A 19,333-nucleotide genomic window follows, 5' to 3' on the forward strand; every position below is an offset into this window, starting at 1 on the left:
GAGAAATTCTATCATCCATATGGGGAAGAACTGATCAATGGCTGTGAATTGCTATTCATCCGAAAAGAGGAAAAGCGCGGGCTTATCTTCGTTTAGCTGTCCATCCCGTAAAGAAATGGACGATAGCATTTGACCACATCAGTATCTAACGGTATTACCTCACAACGAGTCCACAGTAAGCTGCCATTCTGTAAATACTATCTTATGTTTGTGATAAATTGTGATAACATATTATCAACATAGACGATTATCTCGCAGAAACTGTACCTTGCGTCTGCCCCCATCCACCGTCTGCATTTCATTCATTGCTGGTCTTTGAGCACCGCCAACTCCTCTCTCCTCCCTACTGCGAACATTAGGCTATGTCAAGAGAACTGGGTAGACGCCCGCCTGGCTGGTCAACTTCGAGGTATATCCGAAAAGGCTGCAAAGTCTTTTGACCCCGTCTCAAGATCAGTTATTTGACATTTGTGGCTCGTGTGCAGTCTATACCATTCGGGTGGCAGTGGCCCAACTGTAGTCAATGCCAGGTTGGACTTAACAACGAACAATTTCATGGTCTTGCAGGATGACTATGCGTCGCCTCCTCGTCAGCTGACACGCTCGAAGTTCGACTTTGGCCGGCCGCAGATCGATCAGTCGATGGAGTGGGCCATGGATGCCCAGCGCGGCTGGGAAGACGCAGCAAACGTCGACAACGGTGACGGATGGGTCCAGTCCGCTAGATATGAACCCAAGTCAGAAGCTCGATACAGCACAAGGACCCACCACCACGACGGCGGCGGCGATGACGAAGCAGCGGCCACTTTTCAGTTGAATCTGGACATTCCTGATAAACCATACTTTTCTCAAAACGTAGAATACGAGTCTTTTCGCAACCGTCCTGTAATCCCTACCGCTGAGGATATCTTTAACGATGAGCGTGAAGCCATGCAGGAGATTTATCAGGATCCCAGTGAGCGTCGAAAACTGAAGCCTATCCCGGGCATCCCGATCAACCGCGTCAAAGGACCTTACGACAACGTCGATCAGTATTTGTACACGCACTATGAATTGCTGCGACAAGATTGCTTGATCCCGCTACAGAAAGCTGTCAAATCGTATCGAAAAACGCTGGCAAAAGCTAAAGACAATGATCTTTCTACTGCCACAGCGCCAGGCGATCCAAATCCACCTACGCGAGATTTCCGTTTATATGAGCATGTAATAAAAAAGCTCAGAAACTCGTGTTTGGGATAAGCGAAATGGCTAACCACAAGTTCAGGTGCGCCTCAACGCTGTTGTCTTTGGATCACGACAGGTTTTATACCGGATTGGATTCAGAGTTCCATACTACGCAAAAGTATCCTGGCCACAGTCGAAACGCCTCATTGAAGGAACACTCGTCCTACTATCAAAAGACAATTTTGAAAAGGATTTGAAGATAGCCACGGTCGTAATGAGAGGCGAGGAACCAATGAAAGGATCCAGTCGGTTCGAACACATGATTGATATTCATCTTGAGCGGGACAACGACAATACGCCACTTGGCTTTGGAGATCCCTCGCTTAGCGAAGAAGATACATATGTCATGGTACGCATATAGCTTCTACTTTGAGTATATTTCTCTTGACTAAACGGTATTTACCACAGTTAGAAGCAACCGACGGTTACTTTGAGGGTAAGTTGCAAGTAAAGATATCACAACATTGTTGTATGATTACTTATGTCGCTTGCAATAGCTTATCGTCATATCCTGTCCGTATTCCAGACAATTCCATCCGACGATCTGCCCTTCTCAGAATACCTAGTCGATGTCTCGCAAAATGTGCGATTGCCACACTACGCTGCAGTGAAACGGCACTATGATATCGCCATGTATCCCGCTGGAAAGCGTCGCATGAGTGAGAAAGCGAAACCTGTTGACATTACGAAGATCTGGCCAAGATACGAAATTGGAATGGATTCGACGCAAATGGATGCATTGAAAACAATACTGTCAAACAATGTCGCTATCGTACAGGGTAAACTATGAGGATATCGTCTACGTGTGATATCCTTGGCGCTAAACAAAGTGTATAGGTCCACCTGGTACTGGTAAGACATTCGTAGGTACATATGCAATGCGTGTACTTTTGAACAACTTTCCACATTCCATCGGTCCGATTGTCTGTATTTGCCAAACGAATCACGGTAAATTATTCAAAGCTAGAGTCTTTACTTGAAACATGAAAGTAGACTTACATATCTTATTTACAGCGTTGGACCAGTTCTTGGAACATATTTACAACCACGAAGAGAAAATTGTTCGTGTCGGTGGTCGTTCGAAATCCGAAATTCTCAAGGATCGTCTGTTGTATGAGTTACGCAAGGAACAAGAAAGAAAACCTGGATTTGGCAGACTTATCGGCCAGCGAAAAGGCGTGGAGAAAGCTATAACAGAAATGCTTCGAGAAATGTACGAAGAACCTTGCGTCGACTTGGAATTCCTACGCAAAATCAAAGCCCTCAATCCTCGACAGTTGGATAGTCTTAAACGGCTGGGAGAAATGGAGGAAAAGCGCGCAAAGGTCACAGCAGCAGCGACAAAATATACGGCTTTTGACGATGACGATGATGATTGGGTCACGAGCACCCCGAGTCCTCAACCGCAAAGTCCATCACCTAGAAAATCTCGCAATCGAAATGAACGACAAGCTAAGAGTAGCCAGAACGACTGGGATACAGGCAATACGAATTATGCGGCCGAAAAAAAAGAAAAGAATATCAATCCTGTCGAAATATGGCTGCACGATGCCATCGAATACGTAGATGGATCGAGTCCGATGTATGATTTTACTGAAGAAATGAAAGAAGATCTGCTGGAGCAAAATCGAGGTCTCGTCTTCGAAGACGAAAATGACGAAGAAGATCTTGCGGACGAAGAAGAATTGCGTGAAATTACACTCAACTTTGCCGAAGAACCTGATTTGCGGGGCAACAAATCCACTTTTATCAACATTGGTCGCGCGTACAAAAAACAATGGAGTGAAAGCCCAACCGTTAGCACAATGTACAGTCGATTGGTGGAAGGCAACCGAGCTCCTGCTGGCACGGAGCGCAAAATTATCAATTACAAAAAGATCCAGACTGCAAAAACTTTCAACACTGATGAATTCAACTTCTTTGAAAATGCGATTGACGAAAGCGTATTCGAGCCTCAACACTATGTACTGGAACGGTGGATGAAAGAAGAAGACGATGTGACACTGTGGCCGCTTCCTGTTAGACTGAAGGCTCACAAAAAGTGGGCTGAACTACGAAACAGAGAATATACAGAGCATCTCAAAGAATTAATGAAACGATATGAGAATGTTTGCAAGGAGATACGTCGGTTCAATATGCTCAGCGACGCAAGAACTTGTCGGGAGAATCGAGTAATTGGTATGACATCAACTGCAGCGGTAGGTGAACACTGTCTAGTTACTATGTATAAGAGCAGCCATATCTAAAGCCCAATCCAGGCCAAATATCATGATTTGTTGGAGCAAATACGTCCGCGAATTATGGTTGTAGAAGAAGCAGCAGAAATGATGGAAGCTCACATTGTTTCCGCAGTAACCAAGTCGCTGCAGCACTTGATATTGATTGGGTAAGTCGCAAGGAAGATGTGATGTCGGTGAAGAGTCTCATTGAATGATATGTCTGCATCTAGTGATCATCAGCAACTTCGTCCTCAAAATGCTGTCCATGCACTCGCGGAAAAGCACTTTTTGAACGTATCATTGTTCGAACGTTTGGTCATGAATGAAATTCCCTTTACAAGATTATCACATCAACGTCGTATGCGACCTGAAATTCGTATGTTTGTCGATCCTATCTACAGCGACCCACCACTGCAAGATCATGACGATGTCAAGGATCCCGCAAAACGTCCTCCAGTCCGAGGTGTCGAGCAATCTGTGTTCTTCCTCAGTCACAACGAACCAGAGAGCCATGTACCTGAAACAGCTTCCAAATGCAATGAACACGAAGCAGCCATGGCTGCAAAGTTATCGCGCTATCTCCTTTTGCAAGGATACAGCCCTGAAGAAATTACGATTATCACCATGTATTCCGGACAACGATCGATGATCAAAAGGCAACTTCGTCAGGAACGAACTGCACTCCTCGATACAAGTCTGATTCAAGTCAGCAGCGTTGACGGTTATCAGGGTGAAGAAAACAAGATCATTATACTTTCGCTTGTACGTAGCAACGCCCAGGGCCAAATCGGTTTCTTGAAGGTTGCGAACCGTGTCTGCGTCAGTTTGTCTCGTGCTAAAGAGGTAATATAACATTGATGACGCTTCAATGAATATGTATACTTATCGTGCCGATATGGTTTATTAGGGCATGTATATCTTGGGCAATGCAAGCTTGTTATGTGAACGCAGCGATCTTTGGAATGAAATCATTGGCAATTTGGAGGATAATGCTCGCGAACGGATTGGCACACGTCTCAAGCTGCAATGCAAGAAACACAGCCGAGTGACAGAAGTCCAATGGCCTGTAGATTTTGCTCCTATACCCGAAGGCGGATGCACTCGCGACTGTGGAGAAATACTCGAGTGTGGACATAGGTGTCCACTACCATGCCACGCATACAATCACGAAGACGTTCGTTGCGAAGAACCGTGTGAACGAATATTCCCGGAATGCAAACATGCATGCCAGCGACGATGCTTTGAAAGCTGTGGTGTTTGCATACAAAAGATCAAGCTTTTGTTGCCATGTGGGCATGAAATCGAAGGAGAATGCGGTAAATTGCGGATCTCGAGACATTGCCCTATTTGCTTGAAATAAACATTCTTGGAGTCTTTCTTGTGTCACTTCCCACTTTTTATGTCTCATTGCTGCCTGCTCCGGGGCCTCGGTTTTCCCGAGCGGAAAGAAGAACGCGTGTGTTCCTAGCGGCGGCGGGGAAGTAAAGAAGAGTTTTTCGCACGCTACCAGTTCTTTTTTTCTGTAAGTGCAGCATAACTGCTCCTCTTTGTGTCATGGTCAACCAGTTTTTGGAATTTGTCGAGAAAAACCAGGACGCTTTCGTTGAACGTCTTCGCAAGGCAGTTGCAATTCCAAGGTAATTTTGCCAAACACGATTGGGAATGTGTGGGCGACAATATTAAGAGTACCGTGTATTCGTCCAGTGTGAGCGCCAGCCCGAACCATCGCAAGGATGTGTTCCGCATGGCCGAGTTTCTGCAAGAGGAGCTCAAGGCTGTAGGTGCAGTCAACATTCAAACTGTCGACCCTGGAAAGCAAAATTTCGAAGGCACCGAGTTGCCCCTTCCACCTATCGTGTTGGCAACTGTTGGAACTGACCCCTCCAAGAAGACTGTCTTGGTCTATGGTCACTATGATGTTCAGCCTGTGCGTATAGATGGCAGCTACGTGAAAACGAGGACGGTTACTGATTATGTTTTATTCAGGCATTGAAGCAAGATGGTTGGAACACCGATCCCTTTGAACTCGTTGAGGATGAGCAGCACCGCTTGATTGGTCGCGGTGCCACCGACGATAAGGGTCCCATTCTCGGTTGGATCAACGTTGTGGATGCACACCAGAAGCTTGGCCTTGAACTGCCCGTCAACCTAAAGTTCTGCTTGGAGGGTATGGAGGAATCCGGTTCCGAGGGCTTGGAAGCCGTTATCTACGACCAAGCCAAAAAGTACTTTGCCGACGTTGATGCTGTGTGTATCTCGGACAACTACTGGCTGGGCACCACTAAGCCCTGCTTGACCTATGGTCTCCGCGGTGTATCCTACTTCCACTTGCACATTAGCGGCCCAGCACGCGATCTTCACTCGGGTGTCTTTGGTGGTACCGTGCACGAACCCATGACCGATTTGTTTGCTATTATGAGCAAGCTTGTCACTCCCCAGGGCAAGATCCTGGTCCCTGGTATCTACGACATGGTCCGACCCATGACTGGTAAGGCAAAAATACTGTATATCGTCGTGTAGTAATCTAGTTATCTTGATACTAAAAGAGACATGTTTGATAGATGCTGAGCAAAAGACCTATGACGGCATTCACTTTGAAATGAGAGAATTACACGAAGCTGTTGGCAACAAGATTAATATCCACGATGAAGTGCGTGATGTTTTGCAGCATCGCTGGAGATACCCATCCTTGTCGCTTCACGGCGTTGAGGGTGCTTTCTACAGCCCTGGCGACAAGACTGTTGTGCCCGCCAAGGTCGTTGGCAAGTTCTCTATCCGTACCGTTCCTGACATGGACCCTGCCAAAGTCACTGAACTCGTTCAAAAGTACGTAACCGAGGAGTTCCAGAAACTCGGAAGCAAGAACACTATCAAGATCGAGTGCTCCCACGCTGGTAACCACTGGCTCTCCAGCCCTGATCACTGGAACTATGGTATGGATGTTTGTTTGGAATTGGCGTAATAGACATGCGCGCGCTAACTGGATGTCCAGTCGCTGCCGCCAAGGCTGTCGAAAAGGTGTTCAACGTCAAGCCCGACTTGACTCGTGAAGGTGGATCCATCCCAGTCACTTTGACTTTCCAGGACGCTCTTGATAAGAACGTCTTGCTCCTCCCCATGGGTCGCGGTGACGACGTAAGTTGACAGCGATGATATTTTTCTGCCTATGTTTGCCGGTGCTAACTCTCCGTTGCTTAGGGTGCCCACTCTATCAACGAAAAGCTTGACCGTTCCAACTACATTAACGGTACCAAACTCTTGGGTGCATACTTGTATGAAGTTGCTGTTTCCAAGGCTGAATAAATGAGCATGTTGTAACTCGAAACCATTTGGAGAATTATTCACTTTTGGGCATCGCATTAAGGATAAATGACTAGGAGCTTCATTGAAACAAATGATTGAGAGGTAGAGATACAATGCAAAAGTTGAAAAGACTATGAAGAAAGAGAGAGAGACACGTGATGTTACTTTTAGCGATGTTTCTTTATAGATTTCAAAGGATCCGTTTTCCGTTTCTAGATGAAGAGTTAGCGTAAATGCAGTAGATATAATGGGTTGCTTCTGTTACCTTTGCGGGACCCTTATGGCCAGACTTTTTCCGCTTCTTTTCGTTTTCGAATGGGACATGTCCGTTGAACTTGCTATTTTGTGCCCGGCTAGGAACAGATACGCGAGGCATCAAGTAAGACGGAATGTTTCTCAAATGTTCCTTGACACGCGCTGGCTGCAAGGCTTTATCATGCCGCAAAAACTCCAAATCCTTGGGTTTATCTTCAAAGTGTGCCTTGAGCTTCTCCGAGTTTAAGATTTCGCGCTTGATTTCTGTTATCCGTGCTTCCTTGATCGCCGCCTTGTTGACTGTATGCAATGCATCCTGTACACGGTATTTGAACCCTTCCACGTTCTTCTTTTCAAAGGTATATGACTTCAACTGGGCATTCTTGCTGTGCTGCAAACGCTCGACGCGAGCGAGCACTTTCTCGTCGCACACATCCTGGCCACGTGCCACGTCCTTGACAACGTCCTTGTCCACGTGCATGTGCTCTTTGGTGACGACAAAGCTCATGGCGATACCTCGTTGGCCACCGCGGGCTGTGCGGCCAACACGGTGAGTATATGACTTTGCCGACTTGGGGAAATCAAAGTTGATAACGGCGGTAACGTCCTGAAAGTCTATGCCTCGGGATACGCCGTATTCCTTGTCGCGCACTTGCTTGGATTTGTTTTTGTTGTTATCGCTGCTGCTTTTGCCTTGCTTCTGTGCATCATCCTCTTCGTCTTCATCGTCCGTATCCATTTCTCCTTTAAGATCCGCTTCATCTGATGCGATCAAGTACTGGTAAATGCCACGGTTGAACTCCTCAACAATGTGATATCTGAATAACTAGTTAAGAGAAATAATCTTACAAGCGGAAACTACCGAGTCGTACTCACCTAGAGTTGAGGGGCAGTTCGGAATTGAGAACGCATGATTTTATCGAAAACTGTTCCAAGAAGAGTTTCAACTTGTAGCATCGATCAATATCGTTGACAAACAGCAGTACTTTGCCGTTAATGAGCCGCAGCTTAATTATGATGAACGCGTAGAGGAATTTTTCGAATTCATTGCATCTATCAAAGGATATTTAGAACAAAGATCTATTGTAAAATCCCCTCGATAACTTACTTTATAACGTATTGTGTAAGGAATTGTGCTTCATCGTGCTGATCCTCCAAGGAAAGGACAACAGGTTTTCTGAGAATCATCTGCTTTAGGTTTTCAATATCCTACCAGACACATTTGCGATTAATTGCCACAGTAAGCTGCATAATCAGTCTCTTTCTTTCTTACCTCGGTCAGCGTAGCCGACATGAGGAAGCTCTGGTACATTTTTGGCAAGAAGGTGAGGATTTTGCGCACATCTTCATCGTAACCAAAGGAAAGCACCAGATCGGCTTCGTCAATGACCAAGTTCTGCAACGACGATTTCAAGACCATGTTCTACATCGCAGCAGCGTTAATATCAAAGAAAGGCTTATATCTTGTCTATATAAAAAGAAACTTACGCCTGCTTCCAAGTGTGCCAATGCTCTGCTAGGCGTTGATACAAGAATGTCAGGCTTCTCAGCAAGCAGTGGTCTATTACATTTGCAAAGAACTTGTCAATATTGCAAATTTGCTATTGAGGCAAACAAATCTCTTTTACCTTTGTTGCTGAGGCGACATTTGTCCTGCAAGGTTCACGACCTTGATATCATTTTTGGCGTAGACGATGAATTTGCGTACGTGGGTCGTCACTTGCTCAGCAAGCTCTCGGGTAGGTACCAAGATCAGCGCCTTGATCGAGGGATCATTGGAGGAAGACTATATTATTAGGTTGTCAGACAAACGCTCTACTGTTGCCGAGTTGTGTGTTGTTACATACTTGCTCGGATTGAAGAATCTTTTGAACAATGGGGATAACAAAAGCTGCCGTCTTGCCACTACCTGTGCGAGCTCTGGCCAGGATATCTTTGCCTGCCAAGGCGACGGGAATGACCTTGGCTTGCACGGGGGTGGGCTGCGTAAACTTGAGCTGCACGATCGCCCGAGACAGGCGTGGATCAAGGTCAAATGAAGAGAAGGACTTGAGATCGTCGCTCATAAGTTTCTCTGGTTGTGCAGTAAAAGTCCTGCGAAGAGCGAGAAATTTTAAGGTCATTTTTTTGAATTTACAGAGCGACGATTCATCTACTAATTTGAACGGTGCTACGGCATATCAATATCGAAAGCAAGCCATACAGAAGATGCAAGGATTTGATAAACACAGTGTGAAAATTGTAAACGCCAAACACCTACATATTACGGACTAGGGAGTGGGTGAAAGATACTTTCAGAAATGGATAATTTCGTAGTATACAAGCACAACATAAACAAAGTCGAAAGGATATATGTATATATCTTCTACAAGGTAATTAAAATAATAACAATAGCAACCTGGGTGAGGGGAACAGACAAGACGATAAACATAGGATAATGTCATGAAAATGACGACGGTGCTGGTGCGTTCCCGTCATCATTGTCATCAGGTGCAGCGGATAACACATCTGCAATAGCTATTCGCGTGTACGGCAAGGGAGATTGTCCGGAGTTGGTTGTGGCGGTGGAGGAATACGTTGCTGCTGAAGACACCAAAGTGGATATGGCGGGATCCACGTCGTTGGTAACCATCAGGGATTGGATGCTAAAGTTATTCGAGGAAGAGGAGTTCTGTGCGGGTAACGTTTCAGTTTCTGCTACTGCCGTAGCTGGGGACGATGATGGTGGTGGGTGGGCGGAGAAAGATGAAGGGCCAGTGGCGGAAGAAATATTGGAGGCTGCTGCAGACGCTGACGATGATGAAGGACTCGGTTTTGTAAAAGTGTGGCCTGGTAGGAGCATTTTGTAATACTTGTCGCTAGCGCGAGAAAATGAGGGTTCCCTCCGAACGACAATTTTGATCCCTTGCTTGGCAAATGCTTTAGACAACGGTGTGGATTCTGGATACACGGTGACAAGATATATATAAAGCGTGAGTTCTACGTCTGCTTGGATAACCTACAATATATCCGGAAAGAATCTACAGCTAACCTGTCATTCCTGGGAACTACACAAGCAGCGAATTAGTATGGATTGACGCTAAACAGTTTGTCCACGCAGTGGCTGCTGCAGTGGGTGGGAGGAGGTTGGCAAGTTTATCTGAGTCTAACCTTCTTGGCTGTGTACACCCGAAAAGGTTCCGAAAAGGTCTCTGCCTTGACTCCTGTACTCATGGTGAATGGCTCCCTAGCGTGACACAAACAGTGAAAAAGCCTATTCTGGAATACAGCAAAGAACAATCTCGACCAATTTTTTTGTGCTCCTCGTTTACCCTGCGTCTAAGTCCATAAACATAAATTTCAAAGTAAACCAGCCGTCGGTGCGTACGGAAAGATCGTGGAAGATGAAGAATATCCCTGGCAGCTTCTTATCGTCCAAAAGATGGTTCGCATTCGCCGTCAATGTTCCCGTCAAGTTACGCACGTATTTCGGCTCTTTGATCGAGAAAATCCCTTGCTCCATCCCAGAGGGTTCTGGAGGTACCGTTGATGGCAAACACACTAGACTCCTTGATTCCTTTTTGTTTTCACAGTACAAGTCGCAGTGCACGACGAACAATGTGGAATCTACGTTGCTGTAATAAAACAGGTACAAGGAAGCAGCGAACGAATTTGAGTAAGTTGAGAGTAAAATGATATCCATACAAAATAAGAAAAAATCGGCAAGCGACTGAAGCCAGGAACACTCACGACAAATGCTCCCTTGTCGCTCGCTGGTTTTGCTGTCTACTCACGTTACGCGTTCTACTCGGCCGTCGTCTGTTTCCTCAAAAAGTTGTAGGATTGCTGGAGGATCTACTAGACGTCTATCCTTTTCTCCAAATCCACAGCAGCGGGCATGGACAGGATTCTGTACAACCTCTGACCACAAGACCGTCAATTTCAAACTGTTTATTCCTCGTGGGAGCAGCCGTCGGTTCTCCATAGTAATACATACTTAGGCGATAGCGCGTCTCGTTTCTGCTAGGCCGCACGAGACCCAAGGGTGGCGGTGGGCCGTACATTGTGCGGAGCGGGCGGCGGGGGCAAAACGCAAGTGATCGCTCGGATTTCGATTACTTTCAGTGAATCACGCTGATCTGGGTGGGATGACAAGTAGGAAGGACGAGGGAGCGGGGAATATTGCGAACGAACCTTTCTCGGGAAAGGCTCCAAAAAGCAGAAAGAAAAGAAAACACAAAAAGGAATTTCGAACCGACTTTCTGGTCAAGAAAAAAGCTAGTCATTGCATCATTGAAAACTTGAAAAGGAAAACGGCTAGGCGCTGGCTATGTTCAGCCATAAACTAAAGGTACTGTGTATATATTTTCATATCGAACACATTTTTCCGGACAAGGAATCTGTCTGCATATTTTCGCCACACTGCTTTCTAAAATGCACTTATCGGGGTTCGCTCTCTCGCGGTTTCTCGTTTGGGATCACTTGCTGCGCAGACGGTGTCGTTGCTGTCGTTGTCGAAGGGATCTGCATGTTGGGTTGGGAGGCAGCGCCGATAGCATCGCCTTTGACACCCAGATTCTGAGTAATCATAGGCAGCACCCCGATTCTATCGTGTGTAACAAGCTTAATTTCTCTATTTACACACGCGTTTTTTCTTTGCTGTTCCGTTTTTTCTCGAGACTTACCTTGTATAAAACATCTGCAGTCGGAGACGCATCGCCTCGCGGTACAGTTCCGCAATCGGTCTGTTGCTATAGTAGCCTTGTCTTACATTGCGCACAAACACGTAAAACTCGCACACCGCCACGAGTCTATCCCTGCAGAATCGGTCTATGCACGCCCAATCGTCAAAATACGATATCCGGAAACGATACGGCAGCGGTGGCTCCCTTCGGCCGCAAGCCTGGCACCCAATAAAATTGTCTGCAGACCCAAATCTGTCCCACACCGAGAACTTGAGCGCCGATATCTGCAAAGGGGCATCTTCCGCGGACCTTTTCCTAAACTGCTCTTCCGCGAATCCAGGTGGCGCATCTTCGATGTAACAGGAATTCATCGCTATCGCTTCCATGAGTTTACGCGCTGATAATCGCGAGTTGGGTCCGAAACGGAGACACGGTTCCACATCTTCCAGCTGGCAATGCTTCATAAACGATGCAGTGTGTAGTTTCTTGAGTGGCAACGACCGTCCCATGCTGACAAAATCCCGGAACTCGTCTAGCTGTAAGCTGTCGATACCGACGGGCGTTTCATTCGTTCGCATCGAGATTCTAAGATTGCTGGCAAATAATTCTACCAGGTCCCTCGCAGCAACGCGATCTGGGTCTTCTTTTAGACCGCTGCTGTCAACAATGGGGCCCACTGCAGGGCTACTGCTCCCCACGGATGAATGCCGCTCACTTCCTTGGCTTTCCAGTTGCTGCATCTTCTGCCGCAGCTCTTTCAACTGCATCTCTTCTGCAGCTAGTCGCTCTCGTGTTTCCTCCAATCGATTCTCCAAGTGCTGATATGCAACTTGTAGATTTGATCGCTCCCGCTTCTCCTCTGCGACCATGCCGTTCGCTTCCTCAAAGAGCCGCCGCGATAAATCCTCCAACTCGTTCTCTACCATTTCTTTGGCGTGCTGAATCTCGGATACCCGCTCGATCTCGTCGACATACTTGTCGTTGAGTACTGCCAAGTCCTTTTGCAGCGACTGCACTTGCGACGATGTTTCTTCCAACCGCTTTTCTAGAACGTCTTTCTGCGCCCTCAGTTCTATCACCATCTTTTGGCATTTGGTCAGCCTCTCCCTCTCCTTCTCCAGCTCTCTTTGAAGCTTTGATCGTTCCCGTTTTTGGGCGTCACAGTCCCTAGAGATAGAGTCGACCGGAGTGAGCGTCCGGCGGCATAGTGCGCATTTACTTGACAGCTGATGCTCAGCAGAAGAAGCGAAAATATGCTGGCATGGACAGTCAGTAGCTTTTCCTCCAGCAGCAGGAAGCGGCGGCAGTGGCGGTGACGATTTTCCTTCTGACAATGGAGAAGTAGCACTAGCGCTCGGTGACACAACACGAGGTGACGAGACGCCAAGAGGTGTCGAGTAGGGCGACAGTTTCCCAGGAGACGAGGGACTTTCTGTAGTTGGTACACGATTTATTACATTCTCAAGGTTACTGTAAAGCTTTGCAATGTCGGTAGCTGTTAATTGCGGGTCGTTTTCCTGGACATTAGGTGTAGAATCTTGCGTCGACATCTGCATAGACAAAAGTGTTCCCGCCGCACGACAGGAATGCCGGAAAACCGGCATGATTTCCGAAGGAAGAAGAAACTCCGACATCTCAATTGCATTTATTTCATTCATAGTGATGCATGCCAAACATTTGGTACGTTACTACATGCATATCTTGATCAGATTCGTTATCCTCCTCCGATTGCAAAAAGATCACCGTGTAATCGTTTTCCCCATTCACAAAAGGGTAATGCTGAAGATTGTCCCAGGTGTACGGTGAATCTCGAAAACCATGTACTGTGACTGATGACCAACGCTTTGCGGCTTGTTGTTCAAACAACTTTCTGTTAGGCGATTAATAACAGATCCTTCCATAGTAGTTACTAAAATTACTTTCCTCAAAGAGATAGCAATGTGTCGAATGAAAGGCATCGGTATGAGACCCTGCCATGTTATAAGGGTTCCGGTCTGCTCCGTAAGCACAGGTTTCGGTGAAGAATAAAGGGTAACAAAGGATTGCGGTCGATCGTTGGAAGCTAGTCTGTTTGCTTTGATATGTGCCAATCCTATCCACTCTGTCGCTTGTATTACTTGCTCGCGCCACTCCGCATCAGGCTTATCTGACAACGATCGACGAAGATGAGCAAAGGTCGGTATATCGGCGCTTTGCAGATGGTCAAACTGAGCAGTCATCTCGTTTTTCGTCGCTTTCACTCCCTCCGGCCATTGTATATCGATACATCTTCCTGTCTCTTTTTTTTCGCAACGAATCAGCGTTTAGATCAGGTCAAAAAATTTATCACATCGTACCAACCTTTGTCGTAGCACGTAGCAACCATCTCCATAGGCTCCTTGAAATTCGCTTCTAAGCACCATTTCAGTCGTTCGTACAACTTGCCACCTGGCACAAACTTGGGATCTCGCACATCGATCTGTACAACTATACAGAAATGATATAATGACTTTAGATCAGCCAAGAATAAAGGATGTATAAATGTTCATTTCACCATACCATGCTTTTGCCTTTGTTTATCAGCTTTCGACTGCGATAATCCCACGATACCAAAAGATTGATAAGTAGATTTTAAAAGACTAAATGTGAGTTTTCCTGAAAAAGAAAAAATAAGTTAGCGGAAAGAGGTCTTGCATGCCTGGTACTGCCATTGGTTACCATGGTGATCCATAACTACAACGTTGTCGGTATCAAGCTTGCTTTTGTTGCTATGTAATAATATACAATGGGACTCTTGTGTACATCACTAGAGTGAGCGTTGTTGTCATCGTCTGATATATACGGTATAGCGTACCTGATTGAATGTAATTTGCAAGGAAACTAGGCTGTAACAGCCATGATAATGAAAGTTTAACATTGTAGTAGTGCCCGGCACTTGAATACAAGTGTTTCCATGCGATGTCTTGAGTAATGAATGGCAGAAACACCGTCAGCTTTTACAAAAGAGGGAAATTATTGAGTTTATCACGCACGATCGATCATCGAAGTGTTGAACGCGACTTGTTACCCGCTGGTTAAAGCAATGTTTCGCGATAGCGTCTGTCCAATACTGCACATGAGCGTCTGCATCGAGGTAGCCGAGCGTCGCGTAGGAGGAAAGATCTGGTTCGCTGGGAATGTAAGCTGACTGGCTCATGTTAAGTCAAGATCGCGCGGAGGGGAAAAGTGGACGAGGAGCTTGTGGCGCTGCCTCTGCTGCTGCTGCTGCTTTAGCCCAATTTCTTCTCTTTCCCTTTACAGCACTGCAATTTAAAAAATATGGACACGGCAGCCCAGGAAGTACCAAAGAAAGCTGTAAAGGCGCTGAAAGCTCGTCTCGATCTTGTCGAGAAACATTTGGAACCCATCTTAAATCGACCTATATCCGAAGTATACGGCAAAATGTCACTTAGCGAGAGAGCTCAATTCCACGTACTCTTGACATTCACGATCGACAGCTTATTCTACGGTAACGGGTAGATCCGAAATTCCTTGATCGTTGTGTGTTAACTATCGTTGTTATAGTATATTTGAGAACTCAAGGAAAGGAGCCGCAGAACCATGCTGTTTTCAAAGAATTGGTGAGAGATCAATCAAACGACCTACATATCCGGCTATATCTTACATTCTTTTGTATATCTGCACTTTTAGGAACGAGTGAAAAAGTACATTGACAAGATAAAGAAAGCGGAAGGAAAACTGCAGGAACCCAAAGGTATGCACGGCAAATAGTAGACAGTCCATGGATATACGCATATTGACAACTGTTCCCACAGCAAATATGCAGCTGAACAAGGATGCAGCAGACAGATTTATCAAGGCAGCTTTGGCAAGTGAAGATCAAGCAGATACCAAACAGCAAAGTTCCAAGCAAAGGGAAAGTAATGCACAAACGTCCAAGAAACGAAGGGAGGATGGAGAAAGAGGATATAAATCAAAGCGACCCAGAGTTGATCCCTTTGAAGGTAGATGAATTGGTGTATTTCGAAGCAGAAAGTCGATGTGAATATTCATGCCCGAATCAACGACAGGATAAAGTCATTACTTGAAGTAATCATCACATAAACGATCTGTATGCTTGCCGTCATTATTCTCTCCTGAACCATCCGTCATTTTTGATTCCTACAACCATCTGTTTTGGAAGATCATGTTCTCCATTGATATACAAAGTGCGCTCCTTATAAATACATTTTTAAGGATCATCGGTACGCCTATGGATACTTAATTCTTATATTTTTTGCGATGATGGACAATATCACTGTACCAGTATTTGTATACAGTAGTCTTCAGATTTTACAGAGCTGCTGACTTGCTTTGAAAGTCGCTTTAAAATATGGAATTAATGTGCCTGTTGCATAAGCTTAAGATGCAATGCAAGACCATATGCGTGTGCATCTGCATAATATCGATTACTCATTGCAAAAGAAGGACAGAGAATAGGCATGTTTCGAAAGTACTGATTTTTCCTGCAGAGCTCGTAAATCGCGATTTTTATAAGAGCGCCGCTCCGCGCCGACTTCTTCCAGCTTTATACCACTCACGCGAGCAGCAAAAATGAAGCGCTCCGGCTCCGAAGAAAAGATCAAAGTCGTCTGCCGCGTTCGACCATTCTTGCAATGCGAAACACCAGACAATTCAGTTACTGTAAACAACAATCGCATAGACCTTGAAAACCAACGAAATCCGGACATGCATCTAAGCTACAGGTACAGTTTGATCACACTGCAGGAGCCTGACTTCGTGTTCTGACAACTTGATTTTCTGCTTGAAGCTTCAATTCATGCTATCCCATGAACTCTACGCAGGTCGAGATCTTTGAAAATGATGTACGGCCTCTGGTGGACAGAGTATTTGAGGGCTATGTAAGGCACTTGTCCATTAGACGTAGCTTTCAAGTATGCTGATATATTTCTCTCTAGGATGCTACTATATTCGCGTATGGCGTCACCGGTTCAGGTTCGCATAAATAAAAGCAGCAGCAGCGACAAGTAGACTTTCTCTAATATATTCTTTCTTGCAGGCAAAACGTACACTATGGAGGGCACTGCTCAGGAACCTGGAATCATCCCGCGTGTGGCAGAATACCTATTCGAAACCAAACAAGCTTCGCAAATATCCCAAGTGGAGATAGAAATGTCCTATATGGAGATACTGAAAGAATCCGTTTACGATTTGTTGGTGCCAAGAGATAAGGTAGCATTGTCTTGCCTGGAAAATCATGCTTTTGAAAACCCTTACCTAAATACCATCCACTTCAGCAAAGCAACGCCGGTCTGGACGTGAGGGAGGATATCTATCGGGAAGTCTTTGTAGCTAATCTAACGCAGGTAAATTGTACAGCAAGTGTTAAATTTTGAATTGGAAAAACTTACACACAGCTGCAGAAACCTGTTGAGACTCTGGGCGAATTCTACAAAACATTCCAGTAAGCTTCTACACTGCGCATTTACACTGTAAGGAGTTTGTGTCTAATTGGTTGCCATAGTCTTGCTCGTCGAAATCGATCAACAGCAAGTACCAATCTTAACTTACACTCAAGCCGATCCCATGCTATCCTCAGTTTGAACGTTAAAACTACATGCCCCATCGAACCTTGCAACCCAAAGAGCGATTTCCGTACCATGGAAGGCAAAATTATTCTCATTGATCTCGCGGGATCCGAAGACAATCGCAAAACAGGCAACAAAAGAGACAGAATGGCAGAAAGCGCAGCTATCAATAAGAGCTTATTCGTGCTTGGACAAGTTGTAGAAGCCATCAACAATGGATCTGTAAGTGACCGGCCAATCTGGAAGATCACCGCTCCCGCCGTTTCTAACTTTGAATATAGCGACGAATACCATTCCGGGATTCCAAAATGACGCGAATATTACAGGTATCTCTTCATCTCAAAGTTTAAAAGTTTTTTGCAGTCCTAACGTAGCTGTTGCTAGTCTACGCTGCATGGAAATTCACTGGGCATGATGATTGTCAACGTTGCTCCAGGAAGGGTGCGTATCTAGCGGAAACAACCAAGTAGTTATTGAATACAGGTACTGAATCCTGACTTGTGTTGATATAGAGCCATTTTCCAGATACCTGCAAGTAAGTCAGTTGCATTTTTTCATTTCTTTCGCTCTTGCTAATCGCGTGTCTTATCAGTACCCTAAACTTCGCCAAGAGATCAAGACAAATTAAAAGCCAAGCAAAGCCTAATGTTCGACAGATTCGCGTAAATCTCTCACCAGATATACCTATACCAGATATGCCAGCTATGCATCATCCTTACGCCACGAGGCAAGCGAAACGAAAGGCGCTGGAAATGATTGAAGAAAATCTGCCTCCTGCCAAACGAACCCGAGGCCAGATATGCAATAGGCAGTCCAAAATGCCACTGAAGGAGGCGCATGATGCAACGCCATCTAATACACCCGACATAGCAAGACCACAGAAGAAGAGACGCAAGTTACGGAGCAGAACTGCTGCTGCTGCTGCACCACCTCATCCAGACGATGTAATCATCATGACTCGAAAAGAGTTCGAACAAAAATGTGAGGAAATTGTACAGCAACGACTAAAACAAATCCTGAAAGACTACACCCCAAGAAGACAACCTGCCCGGGCGAGACGTCGATAAACTTTTTGTAAAAATGGAAGTTTGTTTTATATATATACCATCACTAGCTTTTGGCTGCTTGCTTCGCTTCGGTATTGTGGATCTATGATTTGGGAACGTGATAGAAGTCTCGAGTTCGTTAGTATTTCTCATGAACCCCCATTCTCCGGTGGTTTTGCATCCACTTTGCTCCTGCAAGCACAGATTCCAGTTTATTCGGACCGGCGCTCGCCTAAATCGAGGTGTATGAGGCAAAGCATGAGATAAATGCTCTTCCATCAGCAACTTCTCCGTTATCAATATCATCGACTTTTCTCCAGGATAGCTTTCTTTCGGCATCATCCCATTGTCATAATCTGAAGGCTCGATAATATCACGTTGTTATACGCCCACTGTCAAGCCTAATTCCCTACGCTGAAAGAGTAGAACATAACGAAGTGGATCGAGTAAGCATATGTCACATGATACGACTTGATACGTTGCATATTGTCGCACCTAATGACACGAAGGGAGTTTGAACAAAAATGCGAAGAAGTCGTCAACCAGCGACTGAAGGAAATTCTCAAAGACTATAGCCCAAACGACAGCCTGTCAGGACAAGACGGCGCTAAGCTTTTTTTATAAAAGAAGTTTGTTTTCTTCATAGTATACCTGTATTACTGTACATTTGCAGATATTTTCTGTGATACATTTGCGCTTTCTTTTTATCGCATACTTTGAGTCCCGCACCGGTTACAATTTGTTTGCGGCGAGGTCAGCCATAATTGGCAAGTAACCCTGCATGGGTTGACTTGAAAACGTCAAAAAACGCCACCTCGAACGGCCGGAAATGCAGATCGCAAGGAATAGACAGGTGTAGACTATAAATTGAATTTATCATCTATTTTAGGCATAATATCATATCTGTTGCACAGCAGCGCTGCTGCAAACTGTCGAATTTGCATTGATCCCCGTTAAACAGTTTGGTAGAGTGAGCATCAGCACCGCTGGTTTATTCTATTTTAACAGACTCCTCGCAGTGTGTACAACAGAAGCTGCCGCAGAGATTTGCGCTA

The 19,333-nt window shown here is 45.5% G+C and overlaps 8 protein-coding genes across 8 annotated transcripts; 4 read left to right on the top strand and 4 right to left on the bottom strand.

Moving 5' to 3' along the window:
• Window positions 1–362: 362 nt before the first annotated feature.
• Window positions 363–4,803, top strand: VTP01DRAFT_10194 (uncharacterized protein; the record flags this gene model as incomplete). The annotated part of the gene is made up of 10 exons (XM_069378529.1): window positions 363–409; window positions 486–1,203; window positions 1,265–1,573; window positions 1,633–1,660; window positions 1,722–2,003; window positions 2,062–2,172; window positions 2,239–3,422; window positions 3,483–3,610; window positions 3,674–4,286; window positions 4,351–4,803. 10 exons carry the CDS (start codon window positions 363–365, stop codon window positions 4,801–4,803), a joined length of 3,873 nt encoding a protein of 1,290 aa, XP_069239619.1.
• A 194-nt stretch (window positions 4,804–4,997) lies between these two features.
• Window positions 4,998–6,746, top strand: VTP01DRAFT_10195 (uncharacterized protein; the record flags this gene model as incomplete). The annotated part of the gene is made up of 6 exons (XM_069378530.1): window positions 4,998–5,080; window positions 5,148–5,370; window positions 5,430–5,931; window positions 6,005–6,376; window positions 6,436–6,578; window positions 6,642–6,746. 6 exons carry the CDS (start codon window positions 4,998–5,000, stop codon window positions 6,744–6,746), a joined length of 1,428 nt encoding a protein of 475 aa, XP_069239620.1.
• A 190-nt stretch (window positions 6,747–6,936) lies between these two features.
• On the bottom strand, window positions 6,937–9,124 carry VTP01DRAFT_10196 (uncharacterized protein; the record flags this gene model as incomplete). The annotated part of the gene is made up of 7 exons (XM_069378531.1): window positions 6,937–7,819; window positions 7,878–8,054; window positions 8,110–8,210; window positions 8,275–8,424; window positions 8,490–8,562; window positions 8,630–8,787; window positions 8,849–9,124. The coding sequence occupies 7 exons, from the start codon at window positions 9,122–9,124 to the stop codon at window positions 6,937–6,939; spliced, it is 1,818 nt and encodes a 605-aa protein (XP_069239621.1).
• A 317-nt stretch (window positions 9,125–9,441) lies between these two features.
• Window positions 9,442–11,044, bottom strand: VTP01DRAFT_10197 (uncharacterized protein; the record flags this gene model as incomplete). The annotated part of the gene is made up of 6 exons (XM_069378532.1): window positions 9,442–9,941; window positions 10,033–10,048; window positions 10,152–10,227; window positions 10,313–10,615; window positions 10,775–10,901; window positions 10,978–11,044. The coding sequence occupies 6 exons, from the start codon at window positions 11,042–11,044 to the stop codon at window positions 9,442–9,444; spliced, it is 1,089 nt and encodes a 362-aa protein (XP_069239622.1).
• A 376-nt stretch (window positions 11,045–11,420) lies between these two features.
• On the bottom strand, window positions 11,421–13,269 carry VTP01DRAFT_10198 (uncharacterized protein; the record flags this gene model as incomplete). The annotated part of the gene is made up of 2 exons (XM_069378533.1): window positions 11,421–11,586; window positions 11,666–13,269. 2 exons carry the CDS (start codon window positions 13,267–13,269, stop codon window positions 11,421–11,423), a joined length of 1,770 nt encoding a protein of 589 aa, XP_069239623.1.
• A 159-nt stretch (window positions 13,270–13,428) lies between these two features.
• On the bottom strand, window positions 13,429–14,840 carry VTP01DRAFT_10199 (uncharacterized protein; the record flags this gene model as incomplete). The annotated part of the gene is made up of 6 exons (XM_069378534.1): window positions 13,429–13,943; window positions 14,006–14,131; window positions 14,204–14,299; window positions 14,363–14,437; window positions 14,499–14,637; window positions 14,712–14,840. 6 exons carry the CDS (start codon window positions 14,838–14,840, stop codon window positions 13,429–13,431), a joined length of 1,080 nt encoding a protein of 359 aa, XP_069239624.1.
• A 122-nt stretch (window positions 14,841–14,962) lies between these two features.
• VTP01DRAFT_10200 (uncharacterized protein) lies at window positions 14,963–15,719 on the top strand (the record flags this gene model as incomplete). Its single annotated transcript, XM_069378537.1, has 5 exons — window positions 14,963–15,152; window positions 15,209–15,264; window positions 15,335–15,398; window positions 15,460–15,648; window positions 15,715–15,719. 5 exons carry the CDS (start codon window positions 14,963–14,965, stop codon window positions 15,717–15,719), a joined length of 504 nt encoding a protein of 167 aa, XP_069239625.1.
• A 518-nt stretch (window positions 15,720–16,237) lies between these two features.
• VTP01DRAFT_10201 (uncharacterized protein) lies at window positions 16,238–18,299 on the top strand (the record flags this gene model as incomplete). The annotated part of the gene is made up of 11 exons (XM_069378538.1): window positions 16,238–16,389; window positions 16,455–16,545; window positions 16,603–16,639; window positions 16,704–16,876; window positions 16,942–17,010; window positions 17,068–17,108; window positions 17,169–17,454; window positions 17,514–17,558; window positions 17,617–17,673; window positions 17,745–17,767; window positions 17,825–18,299. The coding sequence occupies 11 exons, from the start codon at window positions 16,238–16,240 to the stop codon at window positions 18,297–18,299; spliced, it is 1,449 nt and encodes a 482-aa protein (XP_069239626.1).
• Window positions 18,300–19,333: the final 1,034 nt, after the last annotated feature.

The sequence above is a fragment of the Rhizomucor pusillus genome, assembly GCF_041956525.1.
Source record: "Rhizomucor pusillus strain CBS 183.67 unplaced genomic scaffold VTP01scaffold_8, whole genome shotgun sequence".
Taxonomy (NCBI): domain Eukaryota; kingdom Fungi; phylum Mucoromycota; class Mucoromycetes; order Mucorales; family Lichtheimiaceae; genus Rhizomucor; species Rhizomucor pusillus.